The sequence below is a fragment of the Melopsittacus undulatus genome, chromosome 6 (genome assembly GCF_012275295.1).
Source record: "Melopsittacus undulatus isolate bMelUnd1 chromosome 6, bMelUnd1.mat.Z, whole genome shotgun sequence".
NCBI lineage: Eukaryota > Metazoa > Chordata > Aves > Psittaciformes > Psittaculidae > Melopsittacus > Melopsittacus undulatus.
Genome location: NC_047532.1, coordinates 48,779,507 through 48,804,153, shown reverse-complemented (window position 1 = coordinate 48,804,153; position 24,647 = coordinate 48,779,507). Strand labels below are relative to the sequence as shown.

At 51.4% G+C, this 24,647-nt stretch overlaps 1 protein-coding gene and 1 pseudogene across 1 annotated transcript; both read left to right on the top strand.

Annotated features, from left to right (window-relative positions):
- The first annotated feature begins 400 nt into the window (after positions 1 to 400).
- LOC117436259 (endothelin receptor type B-like) lies at positions 401 to 11,527 on the top strand (annotated as a pseudogene).
- Positions 11,213 to 24,302, top strand: LOC115946097 (trimethyllysine dioxygenase, mitochondrial-like). The gene is made up of 4 exons (XM_034063845.1): positions 11,213 to 11,405; positions 14,144 to 14,487; positions 15,291 to 15,429; positions 23,685 to 24,302. Exons 2-4 carry the CDS (start codon positions 14,426 to 14,428, stop codon positions 23,826 to 23,828), a joined length of 345 nt encoding a protein of 114 aa, XP_033919736.1. The 5' UTR covers positions 11,213 to 11,405; positions 14,144 to 14,425; the 3' UTR covers positions 23,829 to 24,302.
- Positions 24,303 to 24,647: the final 345 nt, after the last annotated feature.

The following is a 24,647-nucleotide window of genomic DNA, read 5'->3' as shown; positions in this document are numbered from 1 at the left end:
TAGAGAGACTGTTTTACCACCCAGCGGAGAGCGTTCTGTATCACCCTGATGTCACCCTCCCCGGACTGATAATTAGATCATTCCCCACTTCTACTCAGACCACCATCACATCTACCCACTTACTGGTGTGGGGTTTTGTTTTGGCTCTTTTCTGTACCAGGAACGCGAGAACCTGCTGCTCCTGGACGGCTCTGAGTTTCCGCTTCAGGCACTCTCCCTTCTCTTGCTTCCAAATCAGAGCTGAGAGTGCAGCCAGTCGGGCCGCCGGAGAACTGCACTGATCCAGAGATACTGCTGGAAGCACCCCAAGGCCTGACGGCTACCCCTGCGCCGGGAAAGGACGTGGAGTTGGAAGGGGAAATATGCAGAGACTCCTGCGTCCTTCTTGTGCTGTGCTACGCTACAGGAACCCGGGAGACGTTGCCCTAGCCACTGCTTCAGCTGAGGCTTTGTGGTAGGAGATAGCTCATGGCAGCGCTTTTCCACAAAACCAGAAAACTTTGCAGAATGTTTCATGGCAGTATGTGGCATTTAGGTTTTCCATTGATAATACTTTAATGCTTTGGGAAGGAGGTTTTGCAGAAAGAGATAGAAACATGAGGAGGTTCTAGTATGAACTTCTGCTGCCAGACCCGAAGGACAGGGTCAGTCTTTCTGCATCAGTGAGTACTGAATTTTTATGCTAAAGCCTGGCAAGGTGAAGGCTGCCTCTACGGCCGTGTGTGGTAGTAGTACATCCCTGTCTTAAACTGCGTAGAAGCAAATTTTAGCCTGTTTCCTAAGTGAATGTCCTGACATTTGGGTTAGTGGATGTTGATCTGGGTACTTCTGCTGTTGGCAGGGTTTTATTTTCCCCCCATCTCTGGGATTTCTTGCTTTTTCAATTTCTCCAGTTAGGAGACTGGTCACAGAGTGTCACCAGATTCCTCCAAACATAAAGACTGTTTCCCAGCCTGCTAAGCCCCGACCTTTCCGTGCCAAAGTGCGTGGCCAGGTGAGGGTCTGTGCTCCCCTCCACCCCTGCCTTGCCGCCTGCCTCACCTCACCCAACGGCCCCGCCGTTCTTTGCAGGCGGGAGATGCTGGCTGCTACTTCGCCGTTTCCGCAGCTCCACCTGCAGGTCCTCCCCCAGGCTGTGCCTGCGCACAGCTCCGCTGCCCGGAGCTTGGGTTTCCAGCCAGGTTACGTTGGTCTTCCCGGCTTTGCACAGCCTGTTGCTGTCTGGCCCTTTCCGTCAGGTTCCTGCCCTTGGGTGTGACACCGGGGTGCCGCTCCTCCCGGCTGTCCTGCTGTCAGCCCCATCGCGTCATGCGTTCTCACGCTTCACTCTCCAGTCTCTTTGAACCGGTCTGCAAGATTCTTCTTATCCTCTTTCAGATCTTCCCTCGAGACAGGATTTCGTAGGACACTGAGGAGAAAGTCATCGTCTAGCTATGAGGAGAGGAAGGGTGGGTGGTGGTATCCTCAGCTTCTGTCCCTGATGGGACACCGGCTCCTAGGGTGATGTGAAACATTTGCTGACATACACATTTTAAAACTAGCAGTTTTTCTGCTTGCTAAAGGGTTTCCCTGGAGAACAGAATCACAAAGTCTTGGGAAAGGTGGTCTAAGGAGTGTACAGATTGTCTGTCCCCATCTACCCACACTACCTGCTGCCACATGCAGCTGACCCTGGAGGAGGCAGGAAGGTGTATTTGACCTTGGTACAAAGTCCAGCAGCAGTTAAACCCTAGGCTGTAACAACATTTCATCATCCTGGTGTCCCTTTTCACTGTGTGCTCTTCAGGACATGCAGTGGCTTGTGGCATCCTGCTCCCAGCTTCACACAGAGTTGTAGCTGGTTCCTCTGGACCGTGGCAGTCTCTCTCTTCCAGAAAGCCCATATCATCCACAGACCATCCCATTGCTCCTTTAGTGGCTGCAACAGTTGTGATGGTGGTTCTTGTATACCTTCGAAACCATTGCTATAGGGTTACTGCATTGACTCAGATGGTGGATGCTCAGATTAGCACTCTACAAGGAGAGGATATGAGGATTCAGAAGATCTTAAACACTCTCATCTCCAGCTAAAATTGATATGCCAGGAGCCACCATGACTGAGGAGGTGCCTTCTTGCCTTGCATTATTAAAAACAGCAATGCAAGCGCATTAATAGCAATCCTACAAAACCTACTGTGGGTCTTACATATACCATTCAGATCCTCTTTGCTGTGCTTTGTGAAAGGCACCTGCTCTGAAAGGTCTGTGGACAGGGCTCAGCAAATTCTCCATGGATGAGAATGTTCAGATACTGGAGCAGACTCTGGAAAACTACCTGTGAAGAAAGAGACTCTTCAGCTCACAGCTGACTCACTGTCAGGTAAGGTTTCATGGTGTCTGCTGCTGTTGTGCAAACTTACAAGATAAACAGGAGCACTAGCCTTCAAGGCTTTTAACTTGACAATTTTCCTTGGCACATGAAAACAAAGCTGATAAAATGAGCCAGAGATGGTTGGTCCATCAGGCTTCCAACTCTGTTTGAAGCAAAGTATTCAGGCTGGATTGCTCATGGGATGTGTGTTGATCCTATTATCCTAAGAGAACATGAGCATGGTCCTTCCTGTTGGCCAGATGAGCACTTTGCACCCTGTCTCTTGTGTCTACATGCACAGACCTTGCTCATCCATCCCTGGGGAGAAGATGGCAGCAGGAACAATTAGGCTTAGCACCAGCCCAGAGTCTGGGAACTACTGCCTCTGAATTATAGGCTTGGAGAAAGCTCATCACCTGTCATATATAAAATGGGGGATAATGATGCCTCAGCAAAGGTTGTTTAGAGCTGTTATGGGGATTAATTTGTTAATCCCTGCAAAGTGCTGTAGATATCTGAAATATGATGTTGATGTTACTGCCCTTCACAAAGGCAAACTTCTCTCATCTCTGCATTTGAGAGAATTTAAAGTAGATGACTCTCATTAAGACTCCCAGAAGAGGTTTAGAGGTTTTGCAACCTTTTGGGCATATGACCTTGTCAGGGCTAATGTGACCAGTCTGTGTGAAATAAACCCCTGTGATTCTGTTCACTTCTTTAGCAATCAAACAAGGTTCTTTCATCAGCTCATTTGTGTGATGCGGAGACCAACATATGAGATTTCAGGCCCCAGGACCATGCCTGCTGCCTTTCTTGGCACATCTGGGCTGCTGTTAGCTTGGCTTCACCCACAGGTGTGCAAGCTTTCCATACAAAGTAAGCTGGGAAGAAGTACATAGGTAGCATCAATCCACGTGCATTTTCACAAATGGTAAGTCCAAGCAGTGCAGTCAGGAGTGGAACACGCCTTGATTGCTTCAAAACTAAAAGAGGGCAATTAGGAAGGTACATGTGATGGGAAAACTGCTGTTGCACACAGCTGGGAAAGCCAGCAGAATAAAGATGGTCTCTGTCTCTGAGAAACCCCAGGGGTGTGGAGCTGCTTACCATCCATCTGGGTCTGCTCTGTGCAGTCGGTAGCGGGCTCTGTTGGCACTGCTGCGGGGCCGGGAGGATGCCTCTGACTGCCTCGGAAGCTGGGCCGGGCTGCCGCAGCTGTGCGGCGAGGACAGGCCAGCAGATGGTGGTGTGACCCTGGCATCGCTTCCCTACAGGGCTGCTGCAGCGAGGATGGATCGTGGCGAGGGGAGCCCGAGCTGTTGACCGTATTACGGGGCTCTCAGCCCAAAGTCCTGCCATGCAGAACCCTGTGTCCTCAACTACAAGACGCTCAGAGTTCCAAAAGTCAACCATATCCCAAACAACCCTGTGTGTGTTGCTTACAACTGGTCCTTGTTCTGCTGGGTCCTAGCGTTTGTTAGCCAGCCGCTAGCAGAGTGACCATGTGGAGGAAGAAGGGAGGAATTCGTCTATAAACCAGCTGATTCTGACCTTCCTACCATTGCCCCTTTCTCCCCTGCTTGAATGCAGGGGTGGCTGCTTATCCGCCTTGCAGGGAAAGAAAGGCAGGGGAGTGAACCAGAAAGAAAGCATTGTACACTGCTTAATGCCTATGAGCCAGCACTTGTCAAGAAAAGGCATGACTTTGTTCTCAAAGTTTTCTGCCTCTTCCATACAATCAGGCGATTTTGTCCCCAAAATGCTGACTGGCCTCTTCAAGAGGCTGCCAGCTATAGCTTCAGATGTCAAAATAGGATGACTCAAGTCCTTTCTGCTTCTCCTGTGCTATCGCTCCTCTTTTCCCTGGGTTTTATTTGCATTATACAGCTTCTATATCTGTTATGCAAGAATTATGTGAACTTAACCCTTAACCTTCTACCAATTTAACTTTCCTTTTTCTATTCCCCTATTTAACTGAGATGCTTCCCGGGTGTCATCTTACTTGTCCAACAGGAGATGAATTCAGTGGTGAGGTATTGCTGCATTTTGTGGAAGTGGATGAGATACTGGGTGTTGGTGCAAGAGGCAGCAAAATGTCTCCTGGACATGATACTACTCCGTCGGGATGAGGCAGTGCTGACTGGGACAAGGGCATGGGAAAAGAAAGGGTGGGACTTCCTACCATGGGCTGGTATTTTTTTTTATCTTGTATTTTGGAGGCTTGAATTCTCCAAAATGGGGGCCTGGGCAAGCACTCCCACACCTAGGAGTGGGGAGGTCTCCCTCATGCTCATCTCCTGACTGTTTATCTTCATCCTGCTCAGTTTGTCTGCACCCAACATGAGCCTCACACCCTCCTCTTGACCATCCTAGTCCCTAGCACTCCAGCCCCAGAGAAAGAGTTGGAGGGAGGACAACAGTGTCCTGAGACAAGGGCCTAGGGTAGGAGTTATGGTAGAGAAAGACCAGGGAGACTGTATCTTCTCTCCAGTGGTTCATTCTCCTGCTGTTCCCCCCACTATCACTGCATCTCACTGCATCCCAAATTTCTTCTGCAATACAGACCTCTGGCTTGCTTGCCATTCGCATCAAGCCTCCCCAGCTTCCTCCTGTGCTTGTGGAGCAGCAGTTTAGCTAGTCCTGCCAGAAGGTACTGGCTGAGATTTACAAAGCAGAACCCACTCTAGTGATAATTTTTAACAGTGCTCCAGCCTTGGTGAGCTTGGGTGACTTTTTACTGTGCTCAGAAGTCAAAGCTGCAAATAGCACAGGGAGATTTATATCCCTGAGTATTGAGTTGAATGGACACAGTGGATTTGGAAAGGAAGTGGTTCAACTAACAATGATGATGATGGGGAAAGAGGGACTCTACTGCTTGCACATAAATTGGAGCAAGATGTCAGGTATCAACAGGGCGTTTCTGGAAAATCCCTTGTAGTGTTTTCCCATCACAGTTCCCAGCAAGGCTGTGCTGGGTCTTTCCACTTTGCACTGGAAGGTGGCCTGTGGTAGCCCATGGACTCTGCTGAAGAGAGGGATGTTATTGTGGCTCCAGACTTCCCATGACACGAACTGGAAGGAAAGGTTCTGCTGGGTCTGTGCACCCTGGGATTGGTTTGTGGAATTGCCCAGATGTGTCAGTGTTGACAGGTCGGGTGCCCCAGAACTGCTGCTTCAGACAGTCAGAACTGAACAAGAAGTGTGGGGTGGTCATAAAAGAGAAGCCAGATTTGCCATGTGAGCACCAATATCAAGATCAGAAGGTGCAGGAGCTGATTTTAGAAAAGGCAGGTGCCCTCATCTGCTGAAATACTGAGTAAGAGTCATAGAAGACTGTTTTCCTTGTAGTTTGTTTTACTGAGCAGGTATGTTTAGTTTTAGGAGCAAAGACTCCCACATGCAGGGCTCTGGCTTTGCCCAGATGGGATCTAATCTGGAGTTATTTCTGCTCATTGTGATGACGGACATTCTCATCTCATTGCTCCTTCCCTTGCTCATCCTGTTCTCTTTGTTGTCCCTCTCTCCATCTGCAGATCCAATTGACACCCATGCAGAGGCATCTCACAAGCATTATGAGGACTCTTGCAGCCAGCTTTGATGTTCAGTCCTCAATGGCAAAAATCCCAGCTCCCACCACTCTGGCCATTTTTCTGGCTTGCCTCTTCTCTGGGGCACACAGACCCCAAGGGCTTTCCAGGAGAGCATCATCCCCTTTGAGGTACTTAGCCAGGAGCAGGTTTACATCCTGGTCCAGCCAAGCCTGTTCCAGGATAACAGGCAGTCGAACCACTCGGAGATTGGCTCTGGGAGCACCAGCTCTGAGCCACCTCTGCTGCCTGTATGTGTGAAGCCCACAGATATCAGACACATCTTCAAATACATCAACACCATCGTGTCCTGCACCATCTTCATAGTGGGGATCATTGGCAACTCCACACTCCTGAGGATCATTTACAAGAACAAGTGCATGAGGAATGGGCCAAATGTCCTCATTGCCAGCTTGGCACTTGGAGACCTGCTCTACATCCTCATTGCTCTACCCATCAATGTGTATAAGGTAGGTTCCATGTGGCATGAGTGCTGCAGCAGCCTGGCAATCGCAGCAGAGGCGTCTGGCAGAGGTTGCTCTGAGAAGCTGTTGCTCCCCCATCCCTAGCAATGTTCAAGGCCAGGCTGGACACAGGGGCTTGGAGAAAGCTGCTCTAATGGAAGGTGTCCCCGCCCGTGGCAGGGGTTGGAGCTGGATGAGCTTTAAGGTCCTCTCCATTACAAACCAGTCTGTGATTCTATGATCTGCTCCCACCCGCCTCTGTGCTCTGGAGACAGAGGCATCAAAATGAGCCTGCTCCTTATTGCATTGCATTTTGGCAAGAGAGGCAGGAAGGGTGTTTCTGCTCTCCAAAAGGATGAGAAAAACATAAACAGACAAAAATCTCAGAGTACGTTCCTGGGAAAGCAGAGGTGTTCCCAGCTACAGCTGTGTTATGCAGACACACACACAAGCATACAACCTTCCAGATCTTTTAAGTCTCATCTAAAATTACAAGAAAAGAATCACTTGCACTCTTCTGACATCACACCGCAATGTTAATTTCAGCTGAGCAAAATTCTTGTTCTTGTGCACTGGACACACCTCTCAACGTACAGCTCAGTTAATCAGCCTCAAGCAAATACAGTTTTTATTTTAGGTCAATGTGGAGACTCTTCCTGAAACAAAGAAGAGAGCTGTATTATAAACCAAGGGCTTCTTGCAGGAGCACTGCCTCCTAAACTTGAGAGAAGAGGTACAAAATAGAAGCAGGGGAACCTGAGCTCTGCAGTAGACCTGAACAAGACCTCAGTATAGAGCAGAAGTCGTGTTACAATATCTGTGAGATGCATCTGAGCTATTACAGCTCTTTCTCACCCACTGCTTGAGTTTTTGGAGCCGTAGATTTCTATGAAGGGTTGGAGGGGATGCTGTGAGATGGAGATGGAGCTCCACATTGGCCTTGAAAGTGGAAGCAGAGTGCCAGAGGAGTTCTGGATTGAGCTGGCTGGATGCTTGGGGGAGAAGGCAGAGAAATTTGAAGTAGGAGGAAGTTGAGAACAATCAGATGTGGCTGTCAGAGGGTCTGAAATCACTCTGAGTAAATACCCTTCAAGTGAAAATGGACTGAAAGCTATATAGGTATTTTAGCTCGAAACAGCCATATTCTCCTGATTGATTTGTCTTGCTGCTAAGGCCAAACTAAAGAGCTTGGTTCTGAGTAGGGATAACCTTGGGGTGGGCTCCAGGTATCAGGTTGTGAACCCAGGCTCACTCTCACCCTTATGATGGAGTGCCCTGTATTTCTTTTGCCTTCAGAACATCTTGTCCCCACTGACACCCACGGCTTGCCCCAGCTCAGCCTGGGGCCCCAGCATGTGTTCTATAAGGAATCTAAGTGTGGTAGATGGCCAGAGTATGGTAAGAGTGGCTTTGAAAGCCAACCAAAAGAAGCTGTCCTTGCAAGCCAAAGCCCATTGCAGCATTTAGGATTCAGATCCATTCAGAGTCTGGGGTCAGGTCCTGGTGTCTGGAGACCATCCTTCTGTCTGTCTACACACCTCACAATGAGCCCTTGCGGAAATGAATGGTTCCCAGTTCAACACAAAACACTGGACAGCACACACTGAGTAATCCCGGTGAGGGAACCTCAGAGGGCTTTCAGCTGTTCTTTGTGGGCTTCTCACATCTTGTGGGTAATCACCTGCTCAGCCAGAAAGCCGGACGTGCTTTCCTGAAGCAGCTTGCTAATGCCGTGGTTCTTCCCCAGCTCTTGGCTCTTGGCAAAGGACTGGCCCTTTGGCGTGCAGGTGTGCAAGCTGGTCCCCTTCATCCAAAAGGCTTCAGTGGGCATTAGGGTCCTCGAGGAGCCTTTGTGCTCTCAGCATCGACAGGTGAGAAGCACTTCTACAGCTGCACTGCCCAGCCTGACCCATATTTGACTTACAGCAGGTACCCTCTCTGTAACTAAAAGGCGGAGTGGAGGGCAGCTTTGTCCCGGGAGGTGGGCACAAAGTGCTATCATGTAGAGTTGAAATCCAACAGGAACTGTCTCTGGTGACAGTTTATATCCTGCTGGAAAAGGTTGAGGGGAAGGTCATGATCTGCTGGAACAATTGCTGGGGTGGGGGGGAAGGGTGGCATCTACTCCTGCTGTGTTTCCCCACGCTGGGCAGGTACTGAGCAGTGGCATCCTGGAGTCGGATCCAGGGGAGAGGAATCCCCATGTGGAAGGCAGTGGAGGTGATGCTGATCTAGGCAGTGGCCATTGTGCTTGCAGTGCCTGAAGCCATAGCCTTCGACATGGTGGAGCTCAGCTACTGGGAACAACACCTGCGGGTGTGCATGCTTGCCTCCGAACAGAAATTCAGCTTCATGATGGTATGTACTTTGTTGCACCCCAGCTGCAGTGCGAGGGGGAGAGAAACACAGGCAACAGAAGCACCTTCTCTCCTTGGTTAGAGGATCAGATGCTTCTGCAGATGGCTTCTTCTAGCCATCAGGGTGAGCACAGGGAGAGCAGTATCAGACAAAGGACTGTAGTGGCAAGGGGCAGTCTTGCTTTGAATATCGGGCCAGAAAACAGACCTTATCATCCTTAAGCTATAACATGTCTTCACCATTATCCTGGTTTCAGCAGTAGCAATCATTTTTTCTCCTTCTTGGTAGCTGGTGCAGTGCTGTGTTTTGACTTTCGGGCTGAGAACGGTTGCTGATAGCAAGTATGTTTTGAGTTACTGCTCAAATGTTTGGTTTGTCCAAGGCCTTTTCTAAGCTCATGCTCTGCCAGGGAGGAGGGGAGGCTGGGAGGAGGGAGAGATAGGGTGCCTGGCCTGGGCTAGCCGGGGAGGTATTCCATACTACAGCACATCATGCTTGGGGAGGTAACCGGAAGTTGGCCAGAAGGGGGGGAGTTAGCTCTCTTCCGGGTTGGGCTAATTTCGGCGGGTGGTATCGTATTCTCTCTCCTTGTTTATTTTCTCTATAATTGTTTTTATTAGTGGTAGCAGTAGTGATTTGTGTTATACCTTAATTACTGGATTGGTTTTTATCTCAACCCGTGGGAGTTACATTCCTTTGGTTCTCCTCCCCATCCCTCCGGGAGTGGGGAGGTGGGGGGAAAAGGGGTGTGTGGTACTGCAGGAGACTGAGGTGAGGTTTTAAACCACGCAAGCTGTGTGGATTGGTTTTAAACCACGACAACCATCCACATCAGGAGGTCCTGATACATCTCAAGAAGCTTCAGAACCTGTTTCATTGCCCCAGCAGGGCAAAAAGGGTCTCCACAACCAGTCTGCATGGGTAACCTTTATCACAGGACCACCTAAGGGCAAGCAAGGGAATGAAAACCCTTATACACAAAAGCTCCTTGCAACTGGTTCTCGCAACAAGAGTGCTAAATGGGACTATCAGCCAGATGTAAACCAGCCTTTACTGCTTTATGTTAGAAAACATGCCTTGCGAGAAGATATGTGCACTTAGCACAGGAGCCGACACACTTCCACACATCAGAAGTGTCTGATTTGGGCCAGCATCACCATCAGGGCCTGGGTCATCTCATGCCTCATTTATCTCCCCACCTTTCCCCACTTTCCAGTTGCTTTTTCCTTTGCCTGTAGTTCTATCGTGATGTGAAGGACTGGTGGCTTTTTGGCTTCTATTTCTGCCTCCCTTTGGTATGCACTGGCATCTTCTACACCCTCATGTCATGCGAGATGTTGAGCAAGAGAAACTGCATGAGAACTGCTCTGAATGACCACATGAAACAGGTAAGAAATCCAAGAAGGCAGAAACTGGTATCTTCCAAAGAGGAGGGAGAGCTATTGAAGGGAACATGTGCCTGTGAAGGACATGTATGAGCACAGAGAAGCTGTGGCTGCCTCCTCCCTGGCAATGTTCAAGGCCAGGTTGGACGGGACTTGGAGCAAGCTGCTTGAGTGGAAGGTGTCCCTGCCCATGGCAGGGGCTTGGAAATGGAGGAGCTTTAAGGTCCCTTCTAATCCAAACCATTCTGTGATTCTATGGTTCTATAAGCTAACGTAGCCTGAGGGTGGTCAACAGATACCAGCACACTAGATTAAGGGAGATAGGCCTTCAGCTTTACAGGGCCCAGCTTCAAGGACATCGCAAACCACTAACCTTATGATCATAGACCAGCTTGATTTCCAGCTTCTTATGGTCATTTATCTTTGGCTATGCTATGCCAGCCCAGATCACACCAAACTGGACTGATTGCTTTGACTGATTGGACTGACTGGCTGAATATGCCTTATCACAGAAAAGGGGTACAGGGAAAAAGAGTAGTCTACTGTCCCTTCCTGCCCTTTGCAGAGTGATCCCTTGAGGAAGACGAGCTGGTTGTCACAGTAATATAGAGTGAAGAGTGAATGGATGATGGATATTCCCCTGGATTATGATATACTCCCCATGTTCTGGGAAGTATCACCCCAGCAAAGTCACCAAGAGCAACCGTGTGAGTCTGGTCCATATTGTGCTGCTCATACCCTACACACTACTGCAGCCTGGATCTCAGAGTCTTCTTCATGGTACAGGATTTGGAACCTGCAGATTGTTCTTTGGACTCAACAGGGTACCCAGCATCATTAGACTACAGAAATTACATGAAGGGCCCTTGCTCAGCACGGGGAGATGGTGCTGTGCTCCTGCTCCTGCTCCCTCTCCCTGCCACTGGATCGGCTACTGTAGTGTGACCAAGGGAGCAGCAGCCAAGACACGGCAAACAAGCATCTGAGCCCGGGCTTGCTTGTTTCCTTCTTTTGAATAACCAGATTAAAAAGAGACACAGGGAGAGCCCGCATTGCCAGCACAGCTCCCAGCTCGCAGCTACGTGCGGCTCTAGGGCCGGCTCTGGGGTACACGTGACGCTCTGGCCGCCGCCGTGCGTCTCTGTAGTGGAAGGTGAGCGGCGCGTCCGCTCCGGTGGCGCCGTGACCGAGGCCGGGAGGATCCGCGGAGCGCCCCTGGGACCGCTGCAGCCTCCGTCCACCTCTCCCCGCCGCAGCGCAGGTAACAGCCGTGCCCCGGGCGCACGCGGGGCTCGGGGCTTCAGCCCCTGTCGGGCAGGACCGCAGCTTTCGGCCGCGGCAGCTCCGGCGGAGCCGCTGCGCTCCCGCCAGCAGCAAAGATAACCCCTGCGGGGCAGGGCCGGGAGGGGGCAGTGGCCGCGAACGGGAGCGAGCTGCGGGAGGTGTCCCGAGAGTCGGCTCTTTGCGGGGCAGGAAGTGGAGGTTGCTCTCGTTCGGCTGCGCCTACGAAGGCTTCGCTGGGAGCAGCGGAGGAGCTCCGAGTAGGAGGCTGCGGGAAGCGGCGTCTGGAGCCGGCGCTCGCTGCTGAGCGTCGGGCGAGCAGGTTCTTCCCTTCGCTGCCAGGGCAGCGTAGCGGCTGTGGATGGAGCTGCCGGTTCTGCGGTGCCTTTAACGGCTTCTGAGTTTCTGAGCGGTGCCCACGGGGGAAGGCTGGAAGGGTCTCTGGGTCCTGAGAGCTCAGCTCTAACGCCGTGGCTGCATCAGCGTGCGGAGGGGGCAGGGAGCCTCTCTCAGCGGAGCACAGCGGAGCGCAACTGGGTTGAGGTGTCTTTTGGGTACATCTGGCAAAGCACAGCTTCCCCTGCAGCAAGCGCCTCATGAGCTGTTTTACAAAGTCGCTGCTGGAAAAGGTTTGCTTTGCCTTACCCCTGCCTATTGGGGCGAACCCTCCTCACCCTCATCGGGCCAGCTCTGTCAGCTGAGGAGCTTCAGGAGAGGAGGAAGAGCAGCTCCATTTGGCACAGCGTGGAGAGGTACCTCACAGGCCCTGCTCACCTTTCTCTGCACCAGTTCACGCAGGTTGGGGGGGCTGCATTTTGGCAGGGGTGCAACCCTGCAGGTAGGCAGAAGCCAGGCTTCCCCAGCTCACACCTTTCTGTGCTTTAAAAAGCTTTTTTGTAGCTGCAGCATTGATTCGCAAATGCTGTTCTGCAAACTGCTCTTCTGGTACAGCCTCTAGGGTGTGAGTTTGATACCCAGCTGAAGGTGGAAAGGCAGCAGATCACGGCTCGGGGGAAGTGCAAGAGACTTTAGGCTTAATTTCTAGCCTAAGTAGTGGTTTTGTCTGTTTTTACCTCAGTCAAGAGGGGAAATAGCCTGGGGGAGATGTGTGGAGGTACTGTGATCTGCAAATGAGGCTACAAAGAGAAGTCACTCAGTCGACACCTCCTGTCCCGGGGCAGGATCAGCTCTTCCCAAGTGAGGCTGTAACTTGCTAAACACCTGAATGGGAAAGGTCTGCAGTGCAGAGCTGGAAAAGCAGAGGGGAACTAAAGGGGGAGATCTGTTGACTGCAGGTGGATCTCGGAGGAGCCTGAGCCCTGTCTGTGCCCAGGAAGCTTTTGGGAAGCAGCTCGACGTCAGGAGCAAAGTCAGTGGATTTGACTGCGCGCTGTTGCAGCTGAAGTACAAAGAGCACAGGTCCTGCCCCGCACAGGATGTAGTTGGCTTCTTTGTTTTCACTTAACAGCTGAGTGCAGAACTCATGGTTTGCAGTGACCTGCCTGATGTGACCTGCTTGGCTGACTTGGTTTAGGAGCTCACAAAAATCTCCCCCAATATCAAAAAAGATCAGAACTTTAGCCTTCAAAAGGGCTTTAATGTAACTGCTCGGTGCCAGAACTATAGATCTCATTAGCTCTTTTTGTATCTTTCTTTTCCACCTGGAAAGGTTCTCTTCAGGTAGGGAGCCTTCCATCTGCAGCCAGCTGAAGTGCATCAAGCAAAGGCAACATGGGCTTAATTGGTAGGGCTAACCATTAGTGCTTGTAGTTCTGCAAAGCCAGAGTTGTGCAGGAAGAACATGAATTTCTGGCTTTCCTGAGCCACCATCTCTGCCAGAAATCCTTTCTTCCCAGCCTCTTCCAGACTTGCTTCCAAAACGCTTGAGTCTTTAACCTGCTTCTAAATGAAATGAGGTGTTTTTCAAGAAAGATGTGTTCATTTCAATGTCTCCCGCCTCCCCACTGCTTTGACTGAGACCTGACAAGTCTCAGGTTAAGTTATTACAAAGGGTAGAGGATAGAAAACCCTCAAGTTCTGGGAAAGACTGCAACATTATCCAGCTGCTCAGGTACCAAAGAGCCTGCCCAGAGAAGAGGCTTCTTCAGAGCCCTGAGCTGCAGGAGGAGGTTGTTAACTTTGAGGCACAGAGTGGCCTTTGCTCCAGTGCTCCTGCACTGACTTTGTAAAGGGTGAATAGAGCACCCAGGTGAAAAGGTGCTGGTGAGTGTGGAGCTGGGAGGTGCTGCCCCATCCCCTGCTGTGGGACTGGGTTCAGAGGCCCTGAAGTGAGAGCAGAAGGTAACAGTTCATTTTCTAACAAGGGAAGGTGGCTGCAGGCAGCTCCTGGGTGTTTGCTTCTAACAGCGCAATGCCCGCCTTGCTGGGACAGAGGGAAAGAGAAGTTTCAGAGAAGTAATGGAAGGACAGAAACTCAGGTGGATGATTTCCCACTAGGGAGTGATGTGCCTGTAGGTAAGATGCTGACTGGGGACTCCTCCAGGCTTTCCAAAGGGTCTTTAATGCGTTGCCTTGTGGGAGACAGTAATGTATGTGCCTTTGAATGAGAGTCACCCTGGACACCCTCGTACTTCCTGACAACTTCAACAGTACAACCAGCATTTCTTTACTGTCCTCTTGTTCTGAGAGGGTGTAGATTAGGCCTTAAGAACTGGCAGGCACAGCTGTTAATTCTGGTCTGTCTCCATTCCCTGGCAGGCCTCAGTGAAACCAGAAGGGTGGTTGCATCCACCTGCACCTGATGGGGAGCACCTTCTGGCCACGGGACAGGCAGCTGAGGTGTCTTCATGCTCTGGTTTCTCTTGCCCATGCAGCATCCAAGTGTTCCACTGCCTTCAAACGGGTGGGCGGACGCTGCTGGTGGATGGTTTCTATGCAGCAGAGCAAGTTCTCCAGTGTGCCCCAGACCAATTTGAGCTGCTCACCAAGGTCCCAGTGAAGCATGAGTATGTTGAGAATGTGGGAGACTGCCACAACCACATGATTGGAATTGGGCCAGTTCTCAATGTCTGCCCCTGGAACAATGAGCTTTATCTCATCAGGTAACACCCATGTGAGGCCTCTTGCTAATGGGGAGGAGAAGAGATTGTGTTAGACAAGGGAAGGTTTTCAGGAGGTATCCTAGACTGACACCTAATGGGAGGTGTCCCTGCCTGGGACAGGGGTTGGAACTGGATGAAATTTAAGGTCCTTTCCAAGCCAAACCAGCCTGTGGTTCTATAAAAAAGCAATCTATATCTGTGGGGCAGTGGTGAAGCAACAGGAGCAGTCCATGTTTCCTCCTGAGCTGTGCACTGCTGCTTTAGAGAAAGTGTCAGAACCACCTAGCCAAGGATGGGTGTCAGTGCTCAGCTCTGGCTTTTCACTCCTCACCCTCACTTCAGCTCCATGCCCTCATCTCCTTTCATTTGAGAGGCAGTAGGATTCAGCCCTTCTTTAAAAAAGCCTCTAGGAATCAGCCTGGCATACAAGGAGAGTGTTGGACTGCGCCACTTCCAAAGGAAATTTGGGCTGCTTTCTGGAACTCCAGCCTGGCTGAGTGCAGGAGCCTGTCCAGCACTGCTTTGCACTCTTATTCTCACAGCCTGTGGCCTTGCCCTTTGCTGTAGCACATCCTTCTATAGGACACCAACAAGAATAGTTTTACACTTGATAGTAAACTCCTTGCTCCCAGTACTGGGTATTCTCCTGACAGTCCTGCACTTGCAGTGTAAACTCTCATGTCATCTCTCTGGCCTCCCTTAAATACTGCCTAATCCCCGGAGCTCTTGTGCTTCCCTGTGTGAATACCTGGCTGTGCTCATGGAGCCATGTGGGCAGTCCCTGACCTCTTCTTTGCTTGTAGATACAACAACTATGATCGTGCTGTCATCAACACGGTGCTGTACGACGCTGTGCACCGCTGGTACGCTGCTCACCGCACCCTCACCACTGAGCTCTGGAGACCAGAGAATGAGCTCTGGGTCAAACTGAAGCCAGGCAAGGTAGGGCTTGGAGCTGGGAGACCCACCTGGGTTTTGTGCAGGGAGGGAAGCATAATCCTTTGGATGTGCTTGCTGCCACTAAGGTGACTGCTTCAGGCAAGCTCCACATACTGCAGCTTTCTACGCAGCTCTTGTAAGGTGGCCTGTATTACAGTACTGGTATCTGTTGTGGGGGGGATGTGTTCCTCCTGTTCTAAAAGAATATGAACTTCCAGGTAAGGCGGAAATGCTTAGTTCAAGCCCTGCCTCAGGGTCAGGTTAGGCCCAGCTAGAGAAGAGGGGAAAGATGTTCTCAGTCACTGCAGTGAGGATCCTCAGAAGCAGAGGGGCTGGGAGCACTTGGTGTTCAACCTTTAACTTCTTCCAAAAGAAACTTCCAACATGATGAAAATACAGAGGTGTAGGAAGCTGAATTTTCTTGTGCTCTTTGAACCCTCACGTTGCCAATGAGTCACAGGAGACGTGGGCAGTGTCCCAGAAGCAGCTAAGATGCCTTAGCACGCTTTGGTATTGGAAGGAAAGAGCTCTGCCCTGTGCTTTGAAAGGCTGATGCTGGGTTCAGCATTGGAGGAGCTTGAAGAGCTGGAGCCATAGTTGTAGACCTGAAGGTGTTGCAGTGCATAGCTTCTTCATTCAGCCATGTCTGCTTGAAGGGGTTTTATTCCTCAGGGGCTAGATTCAGCCTGAGGCCAGTGTGGAGACAGTGTTCTCATAGGAGAATGGATATTTGGTACATGAGCTCTGAATAACTCCGAGGGATACAGCAAGGATGTGGGAGGCCTGAGGAAGCCTAAGCAAGCAAGATAAGAAGAAGCTGGAATTCACTGACTTATGAGAACTGTGGACTGTTGGCAAGCGTTCGATGTCAAGTCTGTGCTTAACCAATTATATGTTAGTCACTAAGGGTCTTCAAGACAAGTATCCAATCATGATATGCCAAATTGCTGTAGGTGTGTGTAAGCAATAGTATATAAGGAGTTAATGCTTTGCAATAAATGGCTTTTTGTCTGATCATATTGATCTCTGACTGAGTCCTTTCCGTGGCAGGCCAGGGCCCAAGAAATGAAAGGATCCAGTGGGGAAATGGATGATTTTAGAATCCCCCTTCTGTTCCTGAGGATGCTGGGGGGGAAGTGACACTCTAGAGGCAGGAGATAGCTCCTTTGTTGCTGATGAACTGTTGCCCAGCCTCTCCAGTAGAAAAGCAAAGAAACAGCCCAGAATGTGTCTCTGTGCTTTGCTAGCCCTCGTGTTTTAACTCCTGGTGAGCAGCAGAGCAGAACGGCTGCTTCAGGTGGAGCAGCTGTGCTATATCACATGAAACATCTGGCTGTGGTCTTGTGCTGTGTGACAGTGATGAGCAGGAGTGGTCATGCCCACCCTGGCAAACCCAACAATGTTGCACATACCTCAGACACCTCCACCCTCTCTGAGCCATTCCCGGTGCCTGCTAAGGAGAGGGAGCAAGTGGAAGCCAGAAGTTGTGGGAGCTCTGTGGGACCCTGTTCTGCCTCTGAGCACAGCCACCCCTTGCTGTCTGCACCCAGCCTGGTTGCTCCAGCCACTCAGACTGCTTTGGCTCTGCGCAGGAAGGGCTAATCACTCCATGGGAAGTGCTCCTCCAACCTAGTGCCTTCAGGATTTGGACTCTTTGCATTTATCCCTGCTGTTCAGCCTACTGCCAGCTGGAGTTCCAGGTTTTTGGGTTGTTTTCTTCAGCAGAGCAGAACGGAAATCTTTGGGGCTTTGTCTCACCCCAGGCTGGACTTCACCTCTTCTAGAGAAAAGGAAAATCTGGCCCTTGTTTGATGTGAACATGCCACTACTCAAACTGAGGGGTGTTGGCAAATTTCAGTGGCTCCTGAAACATACCACGTATCCCAAGAGCAGTGACTGATACAAGCCATACTGCTGGAGAGGTGGCCTGCAAAGGGATAACCCCCTCTTGGGAGGGTTTTTCTAAAGAGCTTTAGGTTAGAAGGAACAGGGGAAGTAGCAAGAGCAGTATGTTGGGAAGGAGAGCTGTGTTAGATGAGGGATGTAGGTCTCGTGTTTCCTTGACTTCCAGTAATGCCATTTGTGTGTTCTTGTGCTTGAATTGAGGGCGAAGACTCAGCAGCCACAGGATTTGCTGTCAGATCTCCCCTTGTGCCTGCTCCTTCACCTTTCCTGAAGAAGGGCTTTGTGTAAGGTTGTCATTTCACCAGCTGCTGGATGGGGCTGACCAGTTTGGGTGGTGTTTTCATCAGATCCTCCTGCGTCTGGAGGCAGTGAACACGGAGGTGCCTTTTGCCTCCAGCTAGCTGGGGGATAAACTGGTCTGGCCCATCAAAGGGATGCAGTGTAAAGAACAAAGGCAAATCCTGTTGTTATTAGAAACACTGGAATGCCAGAAACATGGGAGTTTAAGAACAAAGAGGGGATTATTTTAGGAGTTGTGGCTTTGGAGGTTTCTGCTCTGGTATACTAGACCTTAAAGCAGGACCGGTCCCTTTCAACCCTGGCCCTCCTGTGCAAGCAGGGTGCTCTTGTGTCTGGGGCACAAGTGCTACATTTGCTGCCTTCATTTAATCTAAACACTGAGTATATAGATTCTAGTGCTGAGAGACTCCTGCAAATGTGGCCTGAGCTGCCTGAGGTTGACTTTCACGGTATTTCCCACTGCCGCAGGTGCCAGGAGCTTCTCAGTGTTGGCTTGGCAGGGAGCTGTGGATCAGAGGGGAGGGGGGTGAGGAAGGGAAGCATGAGCCATGGTAGGAGGTAACAGCAGCCTGAAGTGAGCTGGTTCTGCCAGGTTCATCTCTCCAGGATGGGTTCCCACCTCTGTGAACAGCAGCCTCAGGCACAGGCAGGAATTGAGTATTCCTCTAGGCTGAGGTAGTGAATTCCCTGAGCAGCCTGCAGCATCCAGTCTGTTACTTTCTTTGCCAGGTTCTCCTTGAGTTCCAGTTACATCAGCACAATGTAGCTGGTGAGTTTTACACATCTTCATTGATGGTGTGGAAGTAGCAAACCCCAGTGGTTCCATACACGGTCCCACTCTGGTGCTCTGGGGGTGGCTTTCCCCTGTGCTGCTCGGTGAATCCATGGCTGGGAGTGTGGCGGTGACAGCAAACCATCTCTGTGTTCTGAGCTAAAGGATCCGTATTTGAAAGCCTGGTGTAGTGGGGTCTTCTCACAAGTTATTTGTGGGTACCGAGGGTTCCTGAGCTCTTTTTGCCTCCCTGTGCCTCCACGATGTGAGGGGAATACTGTGGACATCAGCTTTACCTGCTGCTGCCCTGAGCTGGAGCGGGCAGCTCTGGGGCTGGCACCAGTATGTTGGTGACAGGTCTGAGTGGCATAGGTGCCTTCCTGCCAGGGAACGTGGTGGCTCTCACTACTCACCCTGCTGTTGCCAAGGGCTGTGCACTTCAGACGTCAGCCTTCTCTTAAGAGCCAACCCCAGGCCAGCACACTCCTCGAGGGGCCTGTGTAACCTCTCTGGGGGGAATTGCTTATGGTGAATGTAGAAGAATACATTTCCTCAATGGTGTTACTCTAATGTAGCCACTCCAGCACTAAACCATGGAGTGGAAAGGGCTTTGTTTAAATCCTGAGTTTCATCTTCCCCTGCTTCCCATGAGGGCTAAATTCTTCCTGTGCAGCTTCATCTGGAGGACCAGGGCTTTTTGGCAGTCAGTGCCTGGTGAGCCGGACACCTGCGGTGCACGTCAGGGAACAGGCTCTCTCTGCTCTAATGCCACTGGATCAGGTTTCATAATCTAGTTCTTTCAGCCAATAAATGATGAACTGCTTCCTTCTGTTTCCCCTTCCCTGGTGATCCCATGGATGTGTTTAAGGCATTTTCCAAAGCTAAGCGCCAAGTCTCTAGATAAATTATTTATAAAGTGATCATCTTAACAAAATACACATTTCAAGCAATCAGGAGCTTGAAACTTAAGTCTGTATTGCCCATCAACGTGGAATAAACGTGAGGAGCAGTAACCGAGGCAGCTCGGTTGCATTCTCATCGGTCGTTCTTGCATCGGCCACAAGGTGGCAGAAGAGGCAAGAAATTGCCCACCCGACGTGGGTTTGGGATTAGCGGTGCCCCTTTGTAATCCCAGCCTGATTTGGAACGAGGGGACCTTAAAGCCCATCCAGTTCAGACCCAGCACTGGTGTTTTGTCTCCTCCGGGTGCCCTTGGGACCAAACTCCTCCCTCTTGGCTGTGCAGCACAGCCCCTCATTCAGCTCTCAGTGCTCCCAGAGTGCTCAATGTGGTAAAACCAGAGCCCCCCCCCATTTACCTGCTGGTCGCACCAGGAACCCCATTTGCCCCCAGTACACCTCAGAGCTTCCTGTTCCCCCACAGTGTGCCCCAGAGCCCCCAGCTCACCTGTGGGTCACAGGGCTGCGCTGGTGCATCCCCCACCTCAGTCCTCCCTGTTAGCTCTTGGGTCCCACTGAAGGCTTTCCATGGGGAAGAGAAGCACAGGGACTGTGCACAGAAGGAATGGGAGGTGAGGGGTTTGGGAAGGGGTGTCTTTGTGAGCAGTGAGAACTGACTGGGCTCTCTGATAGAGTGGGTTTTTTTTGAGGAGGAAGTCAGCAGGAGCCTGCTGCCAGTCCCATTTGTGTGATCCTCATAGGAAAAGATACCATTGGTTGCTGTCTCTTTCTAGGGTAAAAGGAAAAGGAAGGAACTTCACTCTTTCCAGTCTGTCCTTCCCCAAAACTGGGTGTTTTTTGAGACCTTCAGCTTTCCCTGAGCAGGGAAAATCCTATGGAGCCATGGAGGCGTCCAGGGGTTGTTCTGCCCACCCTGAGTGGCAAGTCTGCTTCCAGAGAGAGGAAGATGCCTGGTGCTGACTCCCAGCTCCTTCCAGGGCCCTGCAGAGGTTTGTGACCAGCAGATTCCACCCTTGTGACCGTGCCCTGGGCCAGGAGATGTGGGCATTTCCCATGGGGATGGCCGCTTGCTCCATCCCACTCCTCCCCAGTAAGTCCAGGAGGGTCTGAGCACAGGGCTGGGGACCAAAGAGTGCTGAGAAGAGGGTGTTCAAAGAGGCCTCTCTGCAGCACCCATGCCCTGGCGTTTGGGGGCTATTCCTGGGCATGTGAAAGGAGGCATTTCCTGCTGGGAAGAGTTCTCTTGTGCTGTGCTTTCATGAAAGCAAGCACCTCACTGGCTGTTTGCCTTTAGGTATTAGAGAAGTGAGTGGTTTCCCTGAGCTGGAGGAAAGACAGATTGATTTTGGCCATGCAAAGCTCTTCCCTGCTGCTGCTCACAGACAATGTCACCTTCAGGTGCAAACCCAGACAGGACACATCACCCATCCAAATGCAGGTGACGTGAGTGGAGGCAGCAGTAATTAGGCTGACAGCAATGGCCCTGGCCATGCTCACGGGCAGGAAGGAAGGGGTGAGAGCTGGGACGTGTTGTGTTCACCTGTAGGTGATGGGCTCTGCTATGAAGGTCGGTGGTTCATGGTGTCATGGGCATTGCTTATAGAGTTGCATTCTACCATTTATGCACTCTTAATCCCTGTTTGTTACTCTTGGTGCTTTGCAAATCCTTATCACAGTTCTCTTAGGGCTTCTGAAGCCCTGCTGGAGCTGGAGGAATGCTTAAATCCTGAATCTTCCACTTCCCAGTGAGCCTTGTCCTGCCTTTGCTGCAGGTGCACAAGGTCCCCATTTCAGAGCTGGGGGGAGGCTTCCCCTGCTGCTGATGGGTGATGCTGCTTTAGCGGCATTGAGCCCTGGTGCTCTCACCTCCTGCCCCGGCGTCAATCGAGGCTCTAAGATAAGATCATAGAAAGGTCACAGACACTCCCCCTCTTCCCCAGGTCCCACCACCAGCAGTTGTAGCAGCCTGTGAGCTGAGGCAGGAAGAAAAGCTGGGCCCACAATGAACCCCTGTGCTGCACTGGGGCCTGAGGAAGAGTTGCCAGCTTCCTCCCTGGCTGAGCTGACAGCGCTGGCATCAAGCAGAGGCGTGGTGACCATCAGCTCGAGCTTCAGCTCCTCTGCCCTGACGCAGAGATGCTGTCGTCCAGCTGGTGCTGATGGAGCCTGGGCTCCATCCTGCTGCTACTTGGTGCGTCTGGCCTGGGCTGGGGATCCCATGGGATGGGTTGTGGTGCTGGGAGCAGCCCAGCAGAGGGGTGACACTGATGGGGCTCCTTGGCTGGGTGACAGTGACAGGTCAGTGGTGACCCCAAGACTGCCATTCCCATGACAGCGCCCTTGGGGACCTGCCCTGGCTTCAGTCCCAGCAGGGTCATGGTGGCAGTGGCTGCTCCAGCCACTGGTAGATGAAGAGCAGGAACAGGGTTTGCTTTTGCCTTCCCACTTCCCGTTGGAGCACAAGGACTGAGAGCTCCTTGACATATAGGTGGCTAGAGGGGCAAACCTGGCTGTGAAATGGTGCAGTGCAGTGCAGTGCCAGGGGTCAGATAACACTGAGAATGTTGAGTGATCAGAGCTCATCTCTCAGCCCTCTCTGGGGCACTGCCATGGTTCACAGCCAGCTCCCTGCAAGCCCTGGAGAGGCAGACCCCTTTTCTGCCAGAGCTTGGATCCCCTATAAAGCATCAAACCACAGGGTGGTTTGTGATGTAAGGGACGTTAAAGCTCCTCCAGTTCCAACTCCTGCCACAGGCATGGACGCCTTCCAGTAGAGCAGCTTGCTCCAGGCCCCTGTGTCCAACCTGGCCTTGAACACTGCCAGGGATGGGGCAGCCACAGCTTCTTTGGGCAACCTGTGCCAGGGCCTCACCACCCTCACAGGGAAGAGCTTCTGCCTAAGAGCTCATCTCAGTCTCCCCTCTGGCAGGTTCAAGCCATTCGCCTTGTCCTGTCATTCCAGGACCTTGTCCTGTCCTTCCAGGACCTTGTCCAAAGCCTCTCTCCAGATTTCTTGCAGCATAATACAAGAAATTTCTTGCAAGCCTCAGGCAGCAGAAGCACATCAGAATGCAACGCTGGTACATTGATTTTCCGGAGAACTTCTAGCTCGAAGATGCTGCCGTGTATCTAGGCTGTAAAAGTGCAATTTCATGCACTCTGAAATGCGCCCTCTAAGTGTGGCCATGACTGTTCTGCTGCAGTTCCCTTAAACCTCCAGCTGGGGAGAGGACCCTGGGGGGTTTCCACTTTAAAACAAGCCAACAAGCTGTTTCCATCAGGGATGTCTTCAGACCCTTCACCCCTGAGGGTGCCCGTTTCAGGTAACAAAGTAATTTCTTCCCGGGGGAAGATTTCACTTGAACTTAGAAAAGTAGTTACAGAAATCCCCATCTTAAAGACAAAATCCATGTCAGCCCCTGGTGAAAGTGCCATAGAGCCTCCCTGGTGTCCCAGTGCTGGCAGGCAGGAAAGTGCAGACCCGCAGTGTGGCTGCCAAAGTATAAAACTTTCTCTTTTCCTAGGTGCAGCTCAACAGCAGAAGGGGAGAGTCGATGACAAGCAGCAGGTACAGGGGGAAATGTGGCAGCTCATGGGCACAGGCAGCTGAGAGATGCCCACTGCTGGCTTGAGGAAGATGCACTAAGCTCCAATAACTGGGTGCTGGGTATAAAAGCAGGAAGTTGATCCATTGTTGTATGGGAAGGCTGCAAAGTGTCTGCCCTTTCTGAGCTGCACACACACTTCCCCTCCACCTCCTTCCTAATCAGAGTCAAAGGCAGTCTGACCCTCCAGGGCTGTGAAGCCCTGGGACAGGTTGGGGCAGCAGCAGCAGCAAGGAGACTACAGAGAAGCGTGCGGATAGTCACAGAATCCCAGCCTGGTTTGTGTTGGAAGGGACCTTCAAGCTCCTCCAGTTCCAGCCCCTGCTACAGGCAGGGATACTTTCCACTAGAGCAGGTTGCTCCAAGCCCCTGTGTCCAACCTGGCCTTGAACACAGCCAGGGATGGAGCAGCCACAGCTTCTCTGGGCACCCTGTGGCAGCGCCTCAGCACCCTCACAGGGAAGAGCTTCTGCCTAAAGAGCTCATCCCTCCCTGCTTCCTGGGCTCATGAATCTGTGTGAAGTACTCCCTTAGGACTGGGTGTACCTGAAGGACTGAGCCAGTTTTGTATCCATGGGGTGCCGGAACCAATGTTCCCTCACCACTGTGGTGGGTAAAGCCACCTGGGCTTTATGCAGCTGCTGCCTCTGCCAGCTCTTTGTTGCATGCAGATGGTCAGCAGCTCTGGACCCCTCCTGATCCCGATACAATCTCTGGAGAAGTCCCACCTTTGGTGTTTTCTTTGTACTTCTCTAGGCCTTGCATGTGGAGAAGTCCCACGTGGAAAGCACAGAGGTGGAGGATGTGGTGAGCATTTGCTTCCAAATTGGAGGGAGCATTGACCAGCCACAGCTGAGGATGACACCAGAGGTCATGTATGCACCCATCAAGGCATCCTGATCCACCAGAACCAGGTACTGGACCTCCCACCTCCTGCTGTGACTGTGGGAGCTGCCTCAAGGAGGAGCCTTGCAGAACATCATTGTGCCTCCAAGCAGAGAGGATGTCGCTGATGCTGCACCCCCAGGGCTCCCCCTCCAGCAGCTACACATGCTGAACCTTGGCTGGAAAAGATTTGGAGCAACAGGAATGCATTAGTTTGCCTGGAAATTCCCTCTTGAATTTGAAGGATGAGCTGGTTTCAGTTTCTCCTTGAGACTTCTTGGGAATACAGAATCACCCAAAGGAAAAGATGTTGAAGGCAAATCAGTGGGAGCCCCGAAGGAAAAGAAAGATGTTGAAGGCAAATGAATGGGAGCTTGCTGCCACAGACTCCCCTTAGTTACAGGGTAACAGAGAACATTACATGGATTTTAATCATGAGTCCCGGGTTCACTACCCCAAGTCTTGTCATTAAAAGAACATATGAAGATCCTTTGTCCTGAGAAGTTGTCCACATTTTTGTAAGTATGTGAGTAATTGCTGAGTAATGCAGTTTGTTTGAGTTCACAATCCCAGGACAACAGTTCCTCTGTTGTTCTGAAATGTCCCCATTGTAGCGCAAGGAGAAGGGTCTTCTGTGCAGTGGAGTTCCTGGCACATAATGCCACTTGCTCAGAAGGGTGGGATGCACGTGTGGAAGGCAGCTGAGCCATATAATTCCAGCTTAAAGGGCTGCATCTCCATCAGCAGCACCAGGATTTTCAGGCATCTTTAAAAATGCAGGGAGGGCACACAGAGAATGTTGTTTCCCTCTGACTTTCAGGGAAAGCCAGGCAC

What these genes read in the sequence shown, in the direction of transcription:
- LOC115946097 (XM_034063845.1), top strand. Translation starts at nt 14,426, where the DNA reads ATGATTGGAATTGGGCCAGTTCTCAATGTCTGCCCCTGGAACAATGAG. An exon ending in AATGAGCTTTATCTCATCAG is followed by an intron (nt 14,488 to 15,290) that starts GTAACACCCATG and finishes CTTTGCTTGTAG; the next exon opens with ATACAACAACTATGATCGTG. An exon ending in TCAAACTGAAGCCAGGCAAG is followed by an intron (nt 15,430 to 23,684) that starts GTAGGGCTTGGA and finishes GTACTTCTCTAG; the next exon opens with GCCTTGCATGTGGAGAAGTC.